General features: G+C 42.3%; 2 protein-coding genes across 3 annotated transcripts in view; both read left to right on the top strand.

The window, feature by feature from the left end:
- bcar1 (BCAR1 scaffold protein, Cas family member) overlaps window positions 1-23,154 on the top strand; it is a 131,959-nt gene that overhangs the window by 24,049 nt on the left and 84,756 nt on the right. Inside the window, exon 1 of one of the 2 annotated variants that reach the window (XM_019270304.2) lies at window positions 6,652-7,043. The exons of the other annotated variant lie outside the window; for it this stretch is intronic. Within the exon in view, the coding sequence (XP_019125849.1) occupies window positions 7,032-7,043 (12 nt within the window). The 5' untranslated portion in view covers window positions 6,652-7,031. Of the gene's footprint in view, window positions 1-6,651; window positions 7,044-23,154 lie in introns of those variants that run through there. 2 annotated transcript variants of the gene reach the window in all.
- LOC113744190 (rab-3A-interacting protein-like) lies at window positions 20,755-22,655 on the top strand. The gene is made up of 5 exons (XM_027272775.1): window positions 20,755-21,019; window positions 21,142-21,237; window positions 21,516-21,593; window positions 21,827-22,063; window positions 22,267-22,655. Exons 3-5 carry the CDS (start codon window positions 21,528-21,530, stop codon window positions 22,468-22,470), a joined length of 507 nt encoding a protein of 168 aa, XP_027128576.1. The 5' UTR covers window positions 20,755-21,019; window positions 21,142-21,237; window positions 21,516-21,527; the 3' UTR covers window positions 22,471-22,655.

The raw sequence follows: 23,154 nt of genomic DNA, 5'->3' as shown, positions 1-23,154 counted from the left end.
ACCACTGTGGGCCGCATTAATGGACATAAAAGGGCTACGAGGCATTACTCCCCATAGCTTGCTATTTAAACATTAAACAAACTATTAAACATTTATTAAGAAGTAAATAAAACATGGATGGGCAATATGTCCTTATCTACATCAGAGAATAAAGTGTGTGTGTGTGTGTGTGTGTGAGTGACCGTGTGTGAGAGAGAGAAACGCGCACGAGAAAGAATGTGTGTGTCCCTTTTATTTACACGTGCACACGCATGAAACATGTCTGACCAGAGACAAAGGAGGATGTGAAGCGGGAGATTTGAACAAGCACACCTGAGCACAGTGACTGGATTTTATCACACAGTAACACAGCAGGTGAACGGTGGTTCATCTACCATGGCACTGGACCTTTAACTGATAAAATACAGCTGTGCCGATCTCATCAAATATGATGGCACAGATCACAACATGAACAGAATAAAAACACATGTATGTAACTAAACAAATACACTAACAAAGTTAACAGTTCTGTGCTTAGTCGTGTTAAGCTATGTAAAGCTAAATGCCCAGTACTGGTCGTCTCCGGTCCATAAAGAAAAGAGTTGCGTTGATTTGCCGTTTGGGTCCGGCGGTCCTGTGAGCTGGGTAGGAAAAGTTCTGGTCCAGTCACTTCACTGTGCATTGTTCATCGGAGGAAGCTCGTCACTCTGTGTGCTCTTTATGTTAATGGATAACTTGTTGTCGCTTGTTACAATCAGCTGGCAGGCTCCGTGTGCTGCATGCACTGGTGTGTTTACACTCTTGGTTAGCAGCATGCTAACCAGAGAGGCCTGAGGACAGGTAGGCGCATCTGTTACTTTTGGAGACTTTAGGAATCACAAGGGACCCTGCATTTTGAGAGCGTAGTGTTCTAGTGTGGTAATACGATGTTATGGTGCCTGACCATGAAAAGCTTTGTAGGTGAGGAGAAGGATTTTAAATTCTTGAATTTAAATCGTTCTAGATTTAACAGGTAGCCAGTGCAAAGAAGCCAAAATGGGAGAAATATGATCTCTGATCTTGGTTCCTGTCAGTACACGTGCAGCAGCATTCTGAATCAACTGGAGAATACTAAGACTTATCGGAGCAGACTGATAATCTAAGAAGACAAGGACAGAGACAAGTCCTTTGTCTGATGCCATAAGAAGGTCTTGTAAGGCCGCATTCAGACAGAAAGGGCAGTGGGGGTAGTCGCTGTGGCGGTGCAGACTGCAGGGGTGGTCTCCAAAACACGCAGCAGCCTGCAGTGGAGAAGTTGAGCCGGATCCAACTTTTGTGCCAATCACACTCCCAGACCAGTTAAACCCTTTACAGTCAGCCTGTATTGTCACTAAAACTGAGGCTATCCAGGTGGATTCATGGATTAAACTGATACTGTATACTTTGTTTATTTAGTTTAAGTTTAAGATTTATTAGTAGATTTGAGTAAAATATGGCTCCAACTCCACCTTCTCGACTGGTATGTAAGTATTATAATGACTGGAGGGAGTGGATTATTTTAAGATAACATATTCTTAATCACACAGCCAGGTTTTAGTAAGACAAAATAAATCAATTGTAATCATAAGCTGATATGAAATTATTTACTTATTAATTGTCTTATTTTGCACTGTTGCAGAGGTGGATTTAATTTTTATTATTAGGGTTTATTGTAGTCTTACTCCCCCAGGTATTACTTATTATAATAGCCAATATACTGTATATGAGTCTTCTGGAGTTTCTGGGGACAATGAATATGCACAGCACCAATAAACATAAACAGCGTATTTAAATCTTGACAACATAATATATTTCTCTGCATTTCAGACAAGATGATTAGTTGATCCAGCTCCCTGGGAAAGATGGGTTAAAAACAGAACACAGGATACAGCAAAGTTCCTTAGTGACATTCTCACTGAACCAAACGCCATCCACAGAGCTGATGGAGAAGCAGCTGTACTATTTGTGGTACTTTAGTGTGCCCCCTGCTGAATGTATAAAAGTGTGTGGTTAGGGGTTTTACGGCCTTAAAACATGTATAATAATGTGAAAACTTACTTCGCGGATTTCGTTTACGCCCACTGCGTCTGTCATGAAACAGGCAACCTGCCCTAGCAACCTGCCGTAACTAATGTATACAGCAGCGCAGATCTGCCGCTGATGTGCATTAACACTCACATTTGAGCCGACCTTGTTTTTTTTTTTTTTTCATTTAATGAAACACATTTGTTCACGTTGTCCGTTGCAAGAGGGACACAGGACACTTTTAATTTCCACAGGTTACAGCACACGCACGTGCCAATTAGTGTTCCGACCTGTGCGTCAAGTAAAGAGACTGCAAGGATGTTCTGGCTGCTGTCACGTTACTTATCAGCTACTTTTCAATAAATGTTGTGAAATCTGTGGAATTGTTGTATTTTGACAGGAAACATGAGGTTTAAAAGATATATTTAAAAAAAAATATATATATATTAAAATAAATCAACGTCATCTAGCGGGCCAGATATAATTGATGGCGGGCCAGTTTTGGCCCGCGGGCCGCTAATTGCCGACCCCTGCTGTAGGGACTGTCCAAACTCAAGTTATTTCAGTAGGCGGTGTTGTGTTCCTTACACATTTACATCAGAGAAGAATCAAACTCACATTTCCATTTGGGTGATGTTCTAATTTATTGCACTGTTGAATCTTTTTGACTTACATTTCTTGACTTCTAATCTAATTACACCTGGTGTCCATTTGTAATTAGTAAACACAAAGATACATTATTGTCCTTTCCTCATTGGTCAGCATGTCGAGTGTAAGAGCAAAGAGAAAAAAGACAGAGCCAGATCAGGGTGTTGGGTTACAGTCACAGGATGTGCCCTGAGTAGAGGTGTGATTGTAAGTGTAAAATCTTATGTTTTCACATAAGTGTGGTTGAATTCACACAATCAATGAACTTCATCCGTGGAGTCCCTATGATCCCAACACATTAGTGAAGATGACTGTGGATGCAGTCTGCATCTCACAACAATAAGTGTCCAGTATGCTTTGTCTTCTTTATGTTGAACTGACAGAGGGGCATTCATGCTGCAGTTTTATGATAATGGCCCATACAGCTCTGACCGGCTGTTACTTTGCAGTGAATAGGATATTGAAAGAGATTACAGCTAATACAAAGACGGTTGACCTCCAAGATGGAGACATGACTGCAGAAGCTCTTTGCACAAAAGGTGTCTGTGTGATTTGAACATATTCTCTTTTTTAATTAAAAAGCCTCTTGTACCAAAAAACTGGGCAGACTGTAGAGATTAGCCATGAAGAAGATGTTGTAATGATTCAATGGCAGTACAGGTACATTAACATCATTAACATCTGCACCTGCCTTGGTTCATAGGCTAGTTCATTTTGTTCGTCACTTTGTAGAGCAGCCCTCAGTTTCCTGTACTTTCCTCACACAGCAGAAAACTCCTGACTCTTCCAGTCACTGCATATGTGAATATATACTGTCACTGGTACGGTATATATTATGCACACACACCTTCATCTGCAAAGCAATTTAATCCTAGGGTGCTCTGGACACTCTGGATACCCACGGGTGACCTAACTAATTCCAGTATCACTGGAATGAATTTCACACCAGTCGTGTCATGCTTCTTTTGTGTGTGTGTTTCTTATACTATTTGTATCAGTACAATGATCCTCCTGTCCTGTCACTGCTGCTTTTGGTTAAAAAAAACTGCCCCTATGACTATAACTTTAGAATGACCAAAAAATTGTAATGTTGAGCAAGAGAAGTGTGCAGGTTTTTTTTTTTTTTCTAAAGTGATCCTGCAATCTGCAGCTCAAACAGTTGGATGTCCAAATAAAAAAAAAAAAAAAAAAAAAAAAAAAAAAAAAAATCATACTTCCTCATTTAGCCGTCTGTGTGCTAAGATTATACTTTCAGAATCTTGGTAATTAATTAATCTCATATCTAATTCTCATTTTTTTTTCACTTTTATTTCCATACTTGTGCAGGAAGTAGTGATTTCTGTAGTTTACAGAAATACAGAGATACAGTGATGCGACAGTGACAAGTAAAATGGAGAGAAAATTCAAATGAGCCGCTGATCACAAACTGTAGCAGCAGCCGCCTTCCCAGCCACGGTTACACGCTGTTTACGCACAGGTCTGTCTGTTACTTGGTGCATTAGCTGGATTCCCAACTGGGAAACAACATTAAAATTCCAGTATTAAAAAATCAAATCAAAATTAAAAATCCCTGACTCGACATATACAGTACAATCACAGGAAATCAATTTGATATTGGGATACAAAACAGCCGTATTCATCTTCTTTTTTCTTTCTCCTGTGTGTGTGTGTGGCTCCACTGTGCAGGCTGGGAGTCCCGTCAGGAGGGTGTTACAGTAATCTAGTTGTGAGATAAGCACAGCTTGTATTTGTAGTTGGATAGCACGTTGAGTCAAGTAAGGCCTGATATTTCTAATGCTGTAAAGTGGAAAGCAGCAGAAATGGGAACTGAGGCAGCATGATTAGGTGGCAGTAGCTCAGTCCATAGGGACTTAGCTTGGGAACCGGAGGAAGGTGGTCTGGTAGCTGGAGAGGTGCCAGTTCACCTCTTACACGGGACTCACTCACACCGAACGCGGAACGGAAGCGGAACGGTACTTTGCCCGGCGTCAACTCACACCGGAACGCGGAACGGCAGCGGAGCGAGCCGGCCGTATTCACGCGAGAATCCTGGACATACCCGAGACCCCGCGATAAACTGTGTATAAAGAAAACAACAACAACAAACAGCTGACTTTGCTTCTCCGACGTGGAGGAGATTATAAAAAGCATCTGTTGTGTCATAAAGGATTGAGTGTTGTTCCACGTCAACAATTAGTCTCTCGTTGAGACCCTTTGATCGATCTTTGATCACCTGGTGCCACCGGTCATGACGTAACGTTGATGTGAAGTTGTAAAAAGCTACATGAACTGTGTATTGTGTTTTATTTTGAAGGGGGGCGGAAGTTTATTATGTTAATTCTCTGTCGGATTTCCTGTCTGGTGCGCAGTGGTCTGTTGAAATTTACGAGGTTTAGCTGCGGCTCGCGGAAAAAATAGAAATCCTGCGGAAAGCTCGCGCCGTGGCGCGGAGAGCCGCTTCTGGGACGCTTCTGATCCGCGTCTGATCCGCGCCCGGTGTGAGTGCTCTCATTGACTAGACTGGATTCTATTTGCTACGGTGACCGCGGCGGTGCCGTTCCGCGTCCGGTGTGAGTTGGCCTTTAGGCACTGCCATGGTGCCCTTGAGCAAGGCCCCCCCAGCACTCCACCATCTCTCTCCAAAAATAGCATGTCTGTGCCTTGTACTGCATGTGTGTGTATCTGGGTTAAAATGCATGTAAAAAGAATTTCCCCGTTCGTGGGATTAATAAAGTATATCTTCTTCTTCTTAACATTAAATTATATTATATTACATTAAATTAAAAAAAAAAAAAACATAAATAGATGTCATGGTGGCTCATTCCTTTCATGAGTCACTATGGTTATATGAGCCTAGATAATTTAAATGGTAGAGATTTCAATAGTTTTTATCTTAAGAATGAACATCACAAAAACCCAACAGCAGTCACTTGTATTTTGTGCTTGGGGCTGCAAGACATCTCTTGCTGTTATAATGAGCTGTGAAGTGAAGCTTATGTAGAAGTGCCAAAAAAAAGTTTGCCAAATGTCCACTTGAGGCTGGATACAGAATGAGTCAGTCTCCATAAGCACCCATGTTAAAACGTCCAACTTCACAGCAGAAAAAAACATGTTCACAGCCTGGTACAAAAAAATGTTTAGGTCTCTATAGATTGTCCATTTTAGTACAACTGTACTGAACTTTACTGTATTTTATGATGAATGTAACCGCTATGAAACAATCATAGACTATTCATTTTCTCAAATCCATCAGCTCAGTAGCTTCTTTTTCTCACATTCCTGACATTTCAGGCAGACTGTGGAGAAGTTTGACTGTTTTGATCTTTGGATTTTTTTCTACATTCCCTGTGGCTGGCACAGCTGCAGACTTAAAGCAATACACCCATTCCAATGAATGGGAAAACCTGCTAGTTACAGTCAGACATTTGCATTGATGGTGACATTGGATTTACAGAAATAATCCAAAAGCTGCTTCTTCAGTATTTGATCCAAACAAACATGGCAGCCAGAAATTGAGCTGCTTGGTTGTCCATTTACCATGTTTGTTTTGGACCAAGAGTAAAGATGCACCTTCTGAGGACATAGGAATAATAATGTATAATGATAATAATAAAAATGCTTATCCATAATGACTCTTCTTGTTGTGCATGCATGCGTGGCATTTGCTTAACCATTTGGCAGTCAGTATGACAGAGGCTGTTGTTGTCAAATGTGGTGTTCAGAGAGGGCAGTTGGCAGGTCATGGAGGGTGAAGTGTGTGTAGGTGTGTGGAATGTTCTGCTGGATAGTTGGCACCAGTACTGGTCAGCATCAGACACAATGCAACTACTGTTCTGTTGTTCAGAATACATAAGAGGAGAGGACCAGGCACAGAAACTGTACTGTACTGAAGTCATGTTTCCTTATGAGAGAGAGAGAGAGAGAGAGAGAGAGAGAGAGAGAGAGAGAGAGAGAGAGAGAGAAGGGAAGTGACGTGACGTGACGTGACGTGTCGGGTTACACACTCCTCCCTCTTTTCCTCAGGCAAGGAGTGAGAGAGATCAAGTGAGAAAAAAGGGGCAAACAGGGAAGAAGTAAATGGGCCAAGCAGCAGTCTCATTCTTGCTGTGTGAGATCACAGAGCTACATAATGTGTTGGGATTTGCTTGATTACTGAAAACAAGACTAGACAAGACAGAAAGAGAGACGTGGAAAAAAAGAAGAGAGGAAGGACATAGGAGGGAAGGAAGGAGGGTGAGGAGATCTGGAGGAGTTTTGGGATCTACTCTCTGCAAAGGATCTAGTTGTCAAAGTGTGCCACAGGGCTGAGATACAGCCGTGTCCTGTAATTATCACAGCCGCCTCACTGCAGCAGGGACAAAATGAACTATCTGGTGAGTGTGTATGAGAGAGATTGCAGTGTGTGTGCAAATCATGGCTTCCGTGGCACTCTCTGGCTTTTTAAAAATACTTGCACTTTTTTTAGTTTTTGTCTACTCCTTTATCCTGTGTGGATCAGTGAGTGTTTTAACAGAGTATGAAAAAAAGGAAAACGTGAAGGGGGAGGTGAGGGAAACTGGACTACCTTTTGTTGGTTCCCAGCAGGTAGTGTGTGTATATTTGTGTGTCTGTCTTTGTGGTCAAGGATTTAAAGTCAGTACACAGGTCAAGAAGACTTAACTCTTCTTTAAAAGAATATGCAGGGTCAAAAAGGACAAATACCTTAAAAGTCCTTCTGTTTTTCTTCATGAATAAAAAGACACATTGTTGTTTGTCAGGTCACTAAATTTTACAAAAATCAATACCATTTGCTGGAAGAAATAATTAAGTGAAGCAGACATTGTGCATGTTCTTCTTCTTTCTTCCTTGAAAGCACTGCTGTCTGCACAGAATCAGAACACAGCAGAAGTCAGCCGTCCAGCTGAAGAAAGAAAGCAGAGAGAGAGAGGCGGCAGGGTGGGGGTGGGGGGTCTGTCTTTCTGCTGACTCAGAGGAAAGTGGAGAGAAATTAAGGTTTTATGGCCAGAGGACAGAGAGAGGCGATCAGTCGTCTAGAAGAGAAAAAATCTTCAGTAAAGCGAAAACAGAGAGAGGAGGACAAGATAATCAGTGCAAGTATTGAATATGACATTGATTTCGGAAAACCTGAGACAGAAAAAAAGGACTGGTCAACTGAGGAAAGACAATAAACGTTTGGTTAGAAAAAAAGGGGAGAGAAAAGTAGTTGGAAGGAATGAAAGCAGTAAAGTGGGAAAGATAGAAAGAAAAAGTAACTGGCAGTAACAGTCCTTCCCTGCCATTGTTTGAAAGTTTTCTCTGTCAGTGTTGGCTCACTGCTTATGTCAAACCACTGTGTGTGTGTGTGCTTGTTTGGAGTAACTACACAGTCAGGAATGTGGCAGACAGTGAAATACTGTGGAGCTGATCGCCATTTGTGTAACCAGTAATTACACAGCAATAATTAGCATGTAATTAATATAAAATGACATTCCACCATTGTGGACCTCACAGGGTACTGTACAGTACTGACTGCCATGTTGTGTATCTATGTGTATGTATGTATGTATGTATGTATGTATGTATGTATGTATGTTATATATTATATATATCTATATATATATATATATATATATTATATTATATCTATATATATATATTATATATATATATATTTAGGGCTGTGCAATTAATCGAATTTTGATCACGATTTCGATTTTGTTGTCAAATGATCTCAAATCAATCAATAATCCTATTATATAATCCAGTTTAAACGATTTATTTACCACTTTTCATTACACAAGTTCTGAGAGACGCGCATGCGCAATACATTCCATTTCATGCGGCCCCGCTGACTAACAGGATAGCCCATACCCTCACGCAGCTGCAGAGTGAGGAGGTGTGTCGTTTGGTGTTAAAACAGTGAGTGAGATTGAAAGCGATGAGAAGAATCCGACGAGAAGCAGCCGCACATTTGTGCACAGATTTGCTACAAGGTAATAGCTGCTCCTCTTGGTAAAACTACAAATTTATTCACCATCTCAAACAAAAGCACAAAGTCACTCACGACGAATTAATAAAGAAACAAAAAGACAAAGCCAGTGCCACAACCACAAGACGTCAACACAAACTCAGTCATCGATCACAACACATTGTTTATGTGACTCCTTATCCGACAAGTTCGGAGGCACAAGACATTAGGCTATGTTTACACATAGCCGGGTATGTTGAGAAATAAATGTTTCCCTCCCTCCGTTTTCCAAAATAACATTGTGCACATAGCATCGTTTTCAAAAAAGTTTTCTTTTACATCAACCTGCATAAATACACCAAGCCTATGGGTGGCTGCTTCCATGTCATCGTCATAGCAAAAGGTAAACATTGGTCGCACTTTTGGCGCATCAGCTGCCTAAAACTCGATTCGTTTTCAGAGGCGAATTCACCGTTTGCGCTTAAAAGATCGGTACAAACGAAGGGAAATGTCTCAGTTTTTTAAAATACCCGTGTACGTGTAAACGGGGCCTAACAGCTGCCATGGGATATTTCTTAGCTAAAGATATGCAACCCATTATTACAGTCGAGGGTGAGGGTTTCAAGAAGATGCTTATTGCTTATTGATGCTTATGCTTATTATTATATTTATTTTGTTCTATAAATATAGAGAATTTGCAGAGCAGCTGGATCTATAGTTTATTTTGGATACATTTATGTTTTTCTATGCCTTATTTAATGTTCCATAAAGTATATTTATTTTATTGATTTAATGCTTTATACATTGCAAAACAGCTGTAAACTACATATTTGTAGCCAAAATGTATTTTCAATTTAAATATTTTGCATAAAGAATCAATAACAAAGTGTTTTTTGAGAGAGAGAGAAATGCTGAATAAATGCATTGTGAAACTCAAAATTAATTGTTTGAATAATCGTGATTGATTCTTCCCGTAATCGAGCAGCCCAACTTGTAAGTATTTGTGGCAGCAGGACAGTTTGCGTGGGACTGAGTCAAAATAAAGTACTGTGTGTGTGTGTGTGTGTGTGTGTGTGTGTGTGTGTGTGTGTGTGTGTGTTCATAGTAATGTGTGTCTCTATCTCCTGCATGAGACACACACACACACACACACCCTCATATTCAGTCCCCTACCAGGGTATTCTGGCTCTGGTGATGAGCTGCCCACTCCAATCTACCAAACTACACACATATGCTATGCACCAAAGTCAGTCATCTTCACTGACTCCTGAGTTTAAACACACATAGGTGTCACCCAGCCAATCCCCCATTCAGTCAACAAAAGGCCAGTCAGATACTGAATGTACCTGATGGTTTGTTCTAGTACAGAAGAGGAAGCAGTATGAAGTAGGAAGTAATTCATACATGGCAGTAAATGTTTTACTGTACAGAGTCACCTTTGACCCAGACACCTGAGTGAGTGTATGTATGTATCATATATGTATATATTTGGATCAATACTGACTGAAAGACCATGGCCTTGTACTGTTTTGGCCAAACTCACACTGGTCAAGGAGTGCTGGTCGGTGAGAATGTTGCCGTACAAATAGGGGTGGGCGATCGAATATACTCGATATATCGTGGCTTGTTCTACGTGAGATGTATGAAATGACTATATCGTGACCATCGAGTACTTGTCACGTAAATGTTTTAAGCCGTCGGCATTTAATTCTTCGGCGTTTTGCCTGTGTCACTCACTCCTGGTGCTGCTCACAGCACGCAGCACACTTCCCCGCCCATCCAGAAAAATCCCCTGCGCGCATGTACTTTTTGTATCAAGTGAGGAGAGACGAGGCCCACTGGCCCACTCCGGAGGCGTACGCGCCGCGGTCACCGGAGCAGATAGCTGCCAGTCTAGTCAATGAGAGCACTCAGACAGGGCGCGCCGCGGAGCGTCTCAGAAGCGTCTCCCCGCGCCACGGGCAAAGTCAGCTGTTTGTTGTTGTTGTTTTCTTTATACACAGTTTATCGCAGGGTCTCGCATACGTCCAGGAATCTCGCGTGAATACGGCCGGCTCGCTACGCTGTTAAGACGCGCCAGGTGTGAGGTGACGCAGGGCAGAGGACGCAGCTAAAACGCGGCGCAGCCGTTACTAATCTAATAGAAGGGTCTACTTGAATCATCATACTGATGTTATTTTTTTGCATCAAAGGGTTGAATTTAACATTCATTGTGATTTACAGGAGAAATAAAAATATCAAGATATATATCATCTATCACGATATAGCTTTAAAATATCGAGATATTGGTTATAGGCCATATCGTGCAGCCCTACGTACAAATAAGCATTCTCAGTCAGTAGTCTTCTCATAGCACATGAATAGACTCATCCTGTTTTCCCAGGATGGGAACACAAATGGTACAGCTATTGGGAGAAATTTGGGGAGGACACTTTGACATGCAGATTGGAGGAGCCAAGGATCAAACCACTGACCATCATGAATCAATCATGATTAGTGAAAGATCTGCTCTCCTCCCTGAGCCACAGCAGCATATATAGTATGAATACTGCATGTAACATTTTTCACAGTATAGTATAGTAGAGTACACTTAGCAGACAAACAACAAGCTATGAATCACTGGATGTTTTTCCCCACTGCTCAGTGCCAAATCATAGAGTCAACAGTGTCACAGTTCACTAGTGTGGAGATTTATGTCCCTGTGGTTGTGAAAGCATTTTAAACCAGACACCTATGGTTTGCTGTCTGAGTAGTTCTGTGGAGGTGTAGAATTACAAAATATTGATGTGTGCTTTTAATGCAGCTTCATGCCATTGTGGTTTTGAGCTTCTGTGTAGCTCTGTGGACATCTATGATCTTCTGTTGTGTATTGCACATACTAATTTCTGAAGGTGTTGGGTCACAGGTACCTTTTGATTTTCCAAGTTTCTGAACCTTCCCTTTGTGAATGCAAAAAAGTTAATTAAAGAATATCGTAGCACCTCCTCTTTTACAACAGATTGAATATGTACTACAAGTACACTAGCGGATTTTGTTAAAGTGGTTGCTAGTCTGGTTCTAGGCCTGGTGTGTGTGTGTGTGTGTGTGTGTGTGTGTGTGTTTGTGCTTGCAGCAGCTTTTCATGGGTTCCTACCAGGTCTGTTAACAGGTTAGGCAACACTCAGGCCACGCCTATGTGACTTTATTATCTGTGCTTTAGGCTACACAATCCCTGCTGTTGTTTTTGCTGTTAGTCACAGCCTGAAGGCAGGAATTCTTCAGCTGGGATCATCACTTGTTAAAACAGCAGCCTGAACTAGCATGTAAAGCTAGGGCTGTTTGGAAAATCCAAATTTGTTATATGTTATAGCACAAAAAAATTACAACACAATCTAACCTAGTCCATCTACTCTAGGCCTGTAAATATGTTGTGCTTTGTTCTGTACTAGTTCCAGCTACACCTAGATGCTCAACTGGGTGAACGATTCTTTCTGCTGTTGTACAAATCAGCCATGTACTCACAACTATTATAGTATACATATATAAACAGTCTGATGTGCCAAGACAAGAGGGAGGGGGTGGGCAGAGGGGGAAAAGAGAAAGACACAAAGTAAGAAGGAAAAAGTACATCGCCATGCTGTTATTGTTTTTCATCCTTATGATGAAATGCAATGTGTGTGTGCGTGTGTGTTGTGAAACCTCTGGAATGTTAGGTAATCTGGGAGTTGTGTGCTTGTATATAGAGGCTGTGGAATGTCATAGTAAGTGCGTGTTTGTGTTAGGTATGAGCTACCAGAGACAGGCCTGGGCTTGCTTCACCAATAGAAGGGATATAGAAACACACACACACCATGGCTATGCTATGAGTATCTGCAGGTGGTAGCACGACATTGCAGTGGTTAGCAGCATGGCCTCACAGTCTGGTTTGAACCTTATCTCGTTTTTGTTCTCCCTGTGTCTGTTTAGGTTATCTCTGGGTACTATGGCTTCCTTTCACAGTCTAAAGACATGAACCTTAACAGGTTAATTGGTGACTCTAAATTGTCCGTTTAGAGAAGTAGAGATGTTCCGATACCATTTTTTCCCCTCCCTATGCCGATTCCGATACTTGAGTACCGATCTGATACCAGTATGTTATTAAAAAAAAATCATACTATGCCTGCATGGCTGTGATGATTATCATTGTGGTAAGGCTTGACTTAGGTTAAACCCTTTTGTAAAACATGAATAAATACTAAGCTAAATAATAAGCAAATTCATGGCTTGAATTTATTTTGAAATACAACAGTATAATCAGTAGTGCAAATGCAATTTGACAAAAAAAATTTAGGCATAATAATAAAAAAAAAAATTAGCCTTCCAATCTCTCCTAGCGTCATTCTCTTCATCTGTCACGACTGCAAAAATGGAATATTACAACAAGAAAATCAGCAGCACAACTGAATCACGGAAACTCTTCTCCACCTTCAAATCGCTGCTCAATCCTCCCCCACCCCCACCTGCCACCAACCTCACTGCTGACAGCTTTGCCTCCTTCTTCACAGACAAGGTGGCAATTATCAGCAAACAATTTTGTGATCCCCCCGGTCACAACCTGCTACTCCCCCGAGACAACAGCACAATTCTCTCCTCGTTCACCCCTCTCTCAGAAGACGAGGTATCCAAACTGATCATTAACAACCGACCCACCACCTGCCCGCTGGACCCCATCCGCTCTAAACTCCTACAAGATATCGCTCCTACGGTAGTCCCACCGATCACATCCGTGATAAATGCCTCACTGTCGTCAGGCGTATTTCTAGCGGCCTTCAAACAAGCCAGAGTTACGGCATTACTGAAAAAGACTACGCTTAACCCCGCCTTGGTTGAAAATTATCGGCCGGTGTCACTGCTTCCCTTCCTCTCGAAAACCATTGAGAGGGCGGTCTCTAAACAAGTCACTGACTTCCTCACCCATCACCACCTACTTGACCCAAAACAATCGAGTTTCAGAAGTGGCCACTCCACCGAAACAGCCTTACTATCTGTCTCAGAAGCCTTAAAAACAGCCAGAGCACGAGGGCAATCATCGGTACTCATCCTTCTCGACTTATCGGCTGCCTTCGATACAGTCAATCACGACATACTCCTAACCACACTCGCTAACATGGGCATTACAGGCTCTGCCCACTCCTAGCTCGAGTCCTACCTCGCTGGACGCTCCTTTAATGTGTCTTGGCAAGGTCGTCTGTCATCGACTCATACCCTCTCTACGGGGGTGCCGCAGGGGTCGGTGCTGGGTCCCCTTCTGTTTGCCATCTACACCACCTCGCTGTCCCATGTTATCCGCTCACACGGCTTCTCCTACCAGTGCTATGCCGATGACACACAGCTATACCTGTCGTTCCAGCCGGACGACACCACGGTCTCCGCACGCATCTTCGCCTGTCTCTCTGATCTGTCAACTTGGATGAAAGACCACCATCTCCAGCTTAATCTGTCAAAAACCGAACTCCTGGTCATCCCAGCCCATGAGTCAATCTGCCATGACTTCAACCTGAAAATTGGTACTGTCAGTATTACCCCTAACCGTGCTGCTAAAAACCTGGGCGTCGTACTTGATGATCGTCTTTCTCTCTCTGAGCACATTTCCTCCGTAGCGAGGTCATCTCGCTATGCATTGTACCGTACCTGACCCAATATGCCGCTCAGCTCCTGATACAGGCTACAGTCAGCTCTCGCCTCGATTATTGCAACTCGCTCTTGGCTGGCCTACCTGCTTGCGCGATCAAACCTTTGCAAATGGTCCAGAATGCCGCAGCGCGACTGGTTTTCAATCAACCTAAAAGGTCACACGTCACCCCACTCTTCAGCGACCTGCACTGGCTGCCTGTAGCTGCCAGAATTAAACACAAAGCTCTGACGCTAGCCTACAAAACCATCTCAGGATCTGCCCCTGCCTATCTCAGCGTCTTACTAAAGGCTCACGTCCCGACCAGGGCGTTACGCTCCGCTCATACAAACCGTCTAGTTGTACCCTCGCCTCTCGCAAAGCGAGGTCACTCTAAACTCTTCTCTGTGGTCGTCCCCAAATGGTGGAATGACCTACCAACGGCTACTAGAACAGCAACATCCCTTTCGACCTTTAAAAAACTTGTAAAAACCTTTCTGTTTCGAGAATGCTTCCCTGCCTAACAAAACTAACAACTACTCTGTGCTCCTTTACACCTTTCTCAGCTTATGTCCTCCTCTGTAAGTCGCTTTGGATAAAAGCGTCTGCTAAATGCAATGTAATGTAATGTACTTAAAGTGCAGCCACATCTTTGCATATGTTGTATGTCACAGTCTTTTAGCAGAGACTATCCAGGTGGATTCACGGACTAAACTATGATAATCTACCTGTGTGTGTGGTCTCACTTCTCGCTTCTAAATCTGAGTCTGACTCAATTTACGCTTCAAAATATAATGACACGAAGAAGTTTAATTTTATTTGTGTTGGATGACGAGAGAGAGAGAGAGAGAGAGAGAGAGAGAGAGAGAGAGAGAGAGAGAAGCCCCGGCCATTTGTCAAGCTGTTATTAATCAGAGAAATAAAAAGTTATTTCCTCATTGTTTCACCAGCGTTTACATCCAGCAGGGTACGTAGTAGCAATCTTAAAAGTTCCCGTTCAAAGGCTGAACGCCACCTGAATCAGCCCGGTTCCTCCCAGCTGAGTTTCCAGCCGGTTTCCCTGCAAAGTCCCGTGAACGGAGAGACCTCCCTCCTTCTCCCCGGGCGTGTCCTATTTTTATCTGTAACTCCACCCATTCGTGTAATTACAGGGTATGACCAGGAGGATGGCGTTCTCTCACAGAACATTTTTACAGTTGTCTACTGGAATGACGTAGCTTACACACCTCGTTAGCATTCTTCGTTGCTCAACCTTTTGTTTTCGCTTACAGTAATGGGCTTTTGGTCTCCGAGTTGTACAGATCACAGAGCGGAAAAATGCAGCTGGTTTGACTACTGCCATACTGTACAGTTAGCCCGTATGTTTGACGTGTGTTCTGAATTGAAATTAAATTAAGTGTTTTATAATCTAACATGTCAGCCATTCACCAAATCAACAACATCTAGGGCTGTTCTGTCTTTATAGCGGTGGGCCGTTTATCGCGTTACACGTTGCTGCGTTAACGTGAGGATCTTATGTCGGGCATAACAAAAAATATCACCATTAATCTATTTGCAAAGCTGTTCCAGCCTCTCAGGTCGCTTTTTTACTTTTTTTACTTTTTTCTTTTGTTCGTTTTTGTTTTCTTCAACTAGTAACTCCGTGGAGTCCTGATCTCTATAAGCAGTTTAGAGAGTTTTGTGGCTTTTTGTCATGTTTTTTACGTGGTTTTCTTGGTGTTGTTTTTTAAATGCCGCTTCCACCTGGACAGCTGCCTTTGTTTACTCAGAGAAACAGCTGATTCGCGCTAATGCCGGCCGGCATGGCGCATCAGCTGTTTGATTGGCGGATTAATCTATGTCCATCCCGAGTCTTTGCATAATTACAGGAGCGCTCTTCTCTTTGTGTTCGCGCCTCTCTCTCGTTTATCTCTATGCATGTAAACAAAACTAACCCTTAAAAAATTACAAAAAACGGTTCGGACGTCTCAGGGCTGCCAGGCCGTGTGTCAGACCTGCAGATACAAGCGATGGTTTATTTTTTAATTACAGTTTATTTGGAGGGGAGGGCTCGTTGTTGTTGTGCGACATAGAGCTGCAAGAGACGAGCGTTTTGGAAGCCCTTTGTTATGCAGGTATTTACTGTAGTGCACGCTTTAGGCCAGGTAAAACCATACAAACCTCATTAGCATCTCACTGTTTGCACTTGATGGGCTTTTTGGTCTCCCAGTGTCACAGATCACAGAGCGGAGAATGCAGCTGGTTTGAGTACTGCATACTATACAGTAGCCTTGTGATTTGAGTGTGTTCATGAACATGAATGACCTCCTTTTCATTTTCGTCCATTCCATAGGCTAAATGGCGTAAATGGAAGAATATTGTAGTGACCCGGAACAATGAAACTACGAAGCAACTGGTTTTGCTGGACTTTTCTCCTAATCTGGAAACACAGGCTCCTGTGGGGCGTAGCCAACCGCAAAAAACAATAAAACCAGGCAAGCACAGCAGCCTATAACATTAACACATTAGCTACTATCGTGCCCCTCATCGCCATGGCAACTGCCATGACTGACAGGCTTCACAGCCTCTAACACGACACGCCACCCCCAGCGTCACCCCATACACTGCAGCCTAACTTACTGAACACAACTCAACAGCCACAGTGTATACACAGCCCGTTACAATATGTATGAAATAAGTGAAGTATGTTTGGTCTTAATAAAGTTTGCAGTATATATGTTATTGTTTTTTATTCTACATGGACACCACTGTTTATTTTCCACTATGCCTCCCTCCATTATAATAATACACGGCACAGCTTTTTAAAGTCCAGAGAGAAGTCTGTTGCAAAAGTCCACGGTGACTCTCCTTTGCCAAAACGTCTGTATTTCCTCGACGAGCTCCTGTTTTTGTGCCTGGCTTAGCCTCCTTGCGAATAAAGTCTTTCATGGAATGCCTAAATATATGTTTGATGGTTTCGTAAGCTTATACTGCAAACTTTATTAAAACCAAAAATACTTGACTTATTTCATACTTGATTCACCCGTAATTCTTTCGATTTGCGCCTTTACGCCATTTGCCCTAGGTCACTGTTTAAAATCACAACATCTAGGCTATGTTACGGACGTTACGAGCGGAGTTTTCTTTAATAACGGTTTATGTTGGCATGTTCTTGTTGCTGCCTCAGTGTTTATCTTATCAAACTATCTTTTTTTTTTTTCTATCAACTGATCCGCGATCAGCTGATCAGCTCACCCCGGCATATCTGTTCAGATGTGTCTTTAGACAGTCGACGGTGAGAGGCGGAACAATCCCTGCCGCCTCCCCGTGGACAAATGAGGCATTGCAGCTGGTTTTCACACAGACTGCTTAGGGGCGTTTCCAGTCGGGGCCTCACTGACTACGTCATCGCGGGGGATTACATTTCAGTCACGCACCAGCCAAGGACCTTGACAGGACCTGTGACGGACCAGCCACGGTCCCGTCACGGTTCCGTCACGGAAACACGGGAACTTTTAAGTTGCTACATCTGTATAGACATAAAGACCCACTTGAGCTCCCCCCAACACTGCACTCCCTCACCACCAGTTGCCGGTTTGCCTGTCCCTGTCTGAACACACATGTTACTGGTGGGAGCATCCAGCGTAAAATACTGCCACAGCGCCGACATGATATGCTAGTGCTAGTTAGCACAGCTCCAAGCCTAGTGACAACCGGCTCTGATACGTGTGTGTCTGTTGTGTCCGTGTCACGTGATCAACTCTTCCTCGCTCGTCCCTCTAAAACAACAGACTGTGCCAGAAGAACTGTGCCAGAGCTTAACGGAGCTAACCAGAAAATAGATTACTAATTTAATAAATTACGTGGTATCGGATATGTGCCTGGACTCCAGTAGTCGCCAATACTGATGCCAGCATTTTCTGCAATATTGGAGTAATTTCCGATACTGCTAACCAACAGGAAATAAAACCAAATATGTGTCCAGCTGATAGGGCAGTTAATGCAAGGTTTAAGCTATGCAGCTGAACAAGGTTTATTTGAAATTCTTTGGGAGATGTAAAAGTTTTCAGTGTGTTGAAAGTGTCTAAAATGATGCACAGAAGATTGAGAATACTTCCTTTACATATACATATAAAAACATGTAATATTTCACGTAGTGTAAACATGGGGTTCAAATGAAGAGCAAGCTCATACATACAAAACCTATATGATATGTCACCATCAAAAAGAGAAGAAAAGATTTATCAACCCTTAAAGCAATGTTACAGGGTTGTAATATACGACTATGCAATATTATTTTTTTTCAAGAAAATGTGCCATGTACCTTTTCTTGTTGCAGTTTCTCTAGTATGAGGATTTGCTGATTTTCTCAGTTTTTGGTCATTGTAAAATGTACTCCTACTTTTTCTATCTCACAGCCATGTCACAGTAGGAACTGAAGGCACCGCAATCACATCTTACAATCTGACCTTTAATGGGTAAATATTCTGTTATCTAGTTATGCAGCACGAGTACCTGGAAGTTTTGTTAGAACATGTCTAACATGTCTATATCAAATAATTATTGTGCTTTAGGCTTTTCCAATAGAGATCAAGCATATAGTGATAAAGTTCTACAAAGGAAACAAGTTAAACTAATGATATCTAGTTAGCAAGGCTGTTTCACCCTAGTTAGCCCTGAATTTCCACAAAAAGAACCGTTTTTTAACCTTTATTTTTTCAGGGTAGATTCACTGAGAGTGAGGCTCTCTTTTGCAGGAACGCCCTGATTACATTCACACAGTTAGACACACACACCTGGAAGCTTCCCAGTACAACCACAGTCTAACTGCCAGCCACTGTGCAGCAACACTGGAGCAGCTGGAGTTAAGGGCCTTGCTCAAGGGCACCTCAGTGGTGGTAATGAGGGAGGGACAAGTGCTGTTTTTTCACTTTCCCCACCCAGATTAATCCTGCCGGTCTGGGGATTGAAGCGACAACCTTCTGGTCACAAGCTTGCTTCTCTAACCTTTAGGCCACCACTGCCAAGTTATCACATTCATTCATTCTGACCACATTAAGCTGTCATATTGTTCTCTCAGTTTCAGATTTCTGTCCAAACTAGAACATTGTTTTTCTCCCTCCAAAACTGAGCTTTCCAGTGTGTATAAATCTTAAAATGTTCTTTCGGCAGCTTGGTGTTTCCATGTGTACCGGGCAAAGAGAGCTTTTTCAAAATGATGACATAAGCTGACAAATGTGTGTCAAGGGCTACCACAGAGCCAGTTAAGAAGACAACCTTTAGTCCAAGTCCAGTCCAATCATTATTCTAGTCTTTTACTCTACTTTACTAGTATTTGTCTCAAGGGGTCAAATAGGAGGCTAGAGACAAAGGCCATTAAGACATGCGCAGACGAGCGACCTGTCTGTTACTGTGTGTTTTTGCATATCCATTCACTTATATATCACATATCATATCGCTTACTTCAAAACATATTCCAAAGCAGTCCTTAAAGACTTAAAAATTGAAACATTTGCTGATAAGATTAGTTAAATAATGTTTTGTTAATAGAGTGTCAGAAAATATCTATCACAATTCCCAAAAGCCACACATTCACACCCACGGCCAATTTAGAATCACCAGTTAATCTGTTAAGGTTCATGTCTTTGGACTGTGGGATGGAGCTGGAGTACCCGGAGAGAACCCATGCAGACAAGAGGAGAACATGCAAACTCCACACAGAAAGGACCCAGCTGTCTTGCTGTGAGGCAACATTGCTAACCACTGCATCACCGTACTGCCCTCTAATGGTTCATAATAATAATAAACTTTAAAAAAATGTTTTAAATGGAACTAAAATTAGAATTCAAGAAAAAGCTCAAATTCAAATCATTGTGACCTGAAAAACAATAACCTCTTCATTTTCTAATACCTGTTGTGGAGAAATTGCTGAAGTCAAAGGTCAATGGTGAGGTCAGGAAGGAAGAAAGTGTTCAGGAGCCTCTGATGTCTTATGCTGTATTATTTATTGACGCTTGGCCAAGGAGAATTAGAGACACTATCAAAGTGTATGTGTGTATATATGTATATATGAAACTAAAGTTTAATCTAACTTAATGCAGATATGTAATGTTTTTTTAAGAAACATTAACTATAAATGACGTACAGACATTAGAAACACTTACACCGAGTGCAACACAGCCTCTCGAAAACGGTTAAAAGTGAACCTTAATGTTGGTAGGATGTATTAGTTTTACTTCCTCCTTATAAACAACTGAAAATATTCATCATATCTTTTTCACTCATCCCACACGTCCTACATGAAAGTGATGACTCAGTGGTTTCAGGCTCCTTGTTAGGGTCACTTGCTGTGTATCCTTGATATTATTTGTGACTTACAATGATATTAAACATAGATGTTTTGCAATTTAATGTTTTGTGCCAGACTTATCTTAAAAGCTAATTTAAGTCTGAGTAAAACATACACACAATGACATACAATGCAAAGCAATCAGGACATGGTAAGAAAGTTGTGGGGTAATCAGTTATTATCATTAAATCAACCTCATATCCTGATAGGAAATCTTTTTGTCCCTTTACTAACGATTATATTTGTGCTTGTGTAAAGGTTGGTAGATCTGGATCCAGAGTCAGAGTCAAGAGTGGAGGGAGGAGGAGGCCAAGCTGTGCCCACCTCAGGCAGAGACCATGGCGACCTCTCCCGGCTTCGTAGCTCCTCGTTGGAGATCAGAGAGAAAGAAATCAGAGAAAAGGGATCAGAGATCCTTCGGGAACAGCTGGACGCTGCAAAGAAGGTGTTGCAACCCGTTTTTATGCTGACACACACAAAGACACACAAATCTGCGGGGTAACCCAAAAAAAAGTTGACAGTGCAAATGTGCTTCCTGGTCGTGACCATTTCTCCCCCACATCTCAGGAACTGAAACTAAAGGACAAGGAGTGCGAGCGTCTGTCGCAAGTCAGGAATCAGCTGGAGCAGGAGCTGGAGGAGCTGACTGCCAGTCTGTTTGAGGTTAGCAGTAATCATTGCTCTCTGCTGAGTGCACTGTAATTTTGACATGTCTGACATGTCTTTGACCCCGATGATGAAGGGAGCGATGTGATGCATTACTGTGAGTTTAACACTGTAATGTTTCAGCTTTTTAAAAACTATAAAAGGACTCTGATTAATCAGTTAGTGATTGTTGCTGATTAAAAATTTGGTCAGACAAAGAACTTTCTAAAGTGTGGTGTTTTCAGCTTGTTTTGCTGCCCCATCGACTTTGAGTGTTTCAATCTTCATCACAACAGGAAGCTCACAAGATGGTGCATGAAGCTAATGTCAAGCAGGCGGGAGCGGAGAAACAACTGAAGGAGGCTCAGGGAAAGGTGGGTGAAGTAATTCCTCTGCCTTTCTGTGACTTTCATGACCCTTTGTCCCGTTAAAATTCCTTCATACCACCTAAACTATTTATGGATTGCAAGCTAGTTTGTCTTTAAAAGGCTGCTGCTCTAAGAAGGTATTTTTAGATATATTTGATGTCAACAATAAAAGGATATAAATAGCATTTTGGCAAAGTTTTTCATTGTCCTCCCCTGTCCTTTTTGTTTCCCACTCCCAGATTGATGTTCTACAAGCAGAGGTGACGGCGCTCAAGACTCTGGTATTGACATCAACACCTTCTTCGCCAAACCGCCAGCTGCATCCACAGCTGCAGTCTTCAGGAACCAGGGGGGCGTACAAACATGTTGGGGGCCATATCCGCAACAAGAGCGCCAGCGGTGCCTTTCCATCCTCACATGGAAAACCAGAACCTTCCTCAGTTCCCATTCAGCCTGTGGCCAAAGAGGACAGAGAGGTAGCCTCAGTGAAGTTTCTACATTGGCTCCTCTTCTTCTTTGAGTTTCTGCAACTTTGGAAGCTGCTTCTAACCTTCATTCCTGTTTCCAGTCACTCGTATCTCTTTCTCCATGAGCCAAGTTCTCTTTGCTTTTCTCTCTGCACTAACTTCTCCCTGACTTTCTTTTTCTTCACTGTCTCTGCTGCCTCTTCCCCTCTCAGCCTGCTGTTCCTGCTCTCCTCTCTCTGATACTCTGCCTGGTCCCTGGCCAGTCTGTGAGTGTGACCTTTGACCATTACTGGCAGGAGCGGGGGGAGGGTCTAGGCATTGACGGCAGACAGGTAACTGCATCCTTTCGACTTTCAGATTTAGCTGCTGGCAGATGGATCTGTTCTCTGTTGTCGTGTCCTTTTATGGGACACTGAGCAAGTTTTCCCTTCCACAGAGCACAAAGCGATAATTATACACTGGCTGTCTAGAGGGAAAGTATCATCTTTAGTTGGCTAAACTCACATTAGCAGAGTTGTCTCTGTTTTCAATGGTGCTGTAGGGTAGACACAGACCTCAGGAAATCTTTTCATTATAGCTCTCTAGTTAAGACAGTCATCTCTTTTGAAAGTATTTATTAGTGAAACACAATGCAGGGTGTCAACCTTAGCACAGATCTACGTCTGGCTTAGGAAGTTCTTCAAACTTGGTTTTACTGGAGAGTAGCAGTAATAAAACAACTCTTTAAACAGCTCAGTAAGTAGCAGGGACCTTATCTTACTTTTAATATTCAGGGAGGCACATGTAGAAATGTGAATTAATAGCCTCTTTGTGCCACTTTCACTCAGTAAATTAGTTAATAATTTTTAGCGATGCATGTAAGGCTCAGGGTATTGCGATGTTGGTCTGTTTTTTCTGAAAACCACTTTGGTCCAGACTCAAATACCTTCACATCTGATCTGTGTTCTACAGTAGTAAGTCAGTTAAGTCAGTATTTGCATCTCGTCCTTTGTAGGCTTTGGTTGGATGGTTACAAGGGATCGGGGTTAGACGCTGTTGCTGCATGTCGTTGACACATTAGTCAGGCCGTTTAATGATGGACTTTTTTTTTTTTTTTTAAA

Source organism: Larimichthys crocea, chromosome XXI (assembly GCF_000972845.2).
Source record: "Larimichthys crocea isolate SSNF chromosome XXI, L_crocea_2.0, whole genome shotgun sequence".
NCBI classification, from domain to species: Eukaryota; Metazoa; Chordata; class Actinopteri; family Sciaenidae; genus Larimichthys; species Larimichthys crocea.
The sequence above is the reverse complement of the archived record's forward strand: the minus strand, read 5'-3'. Positions and strand labels throughout refer to the sequence as shown.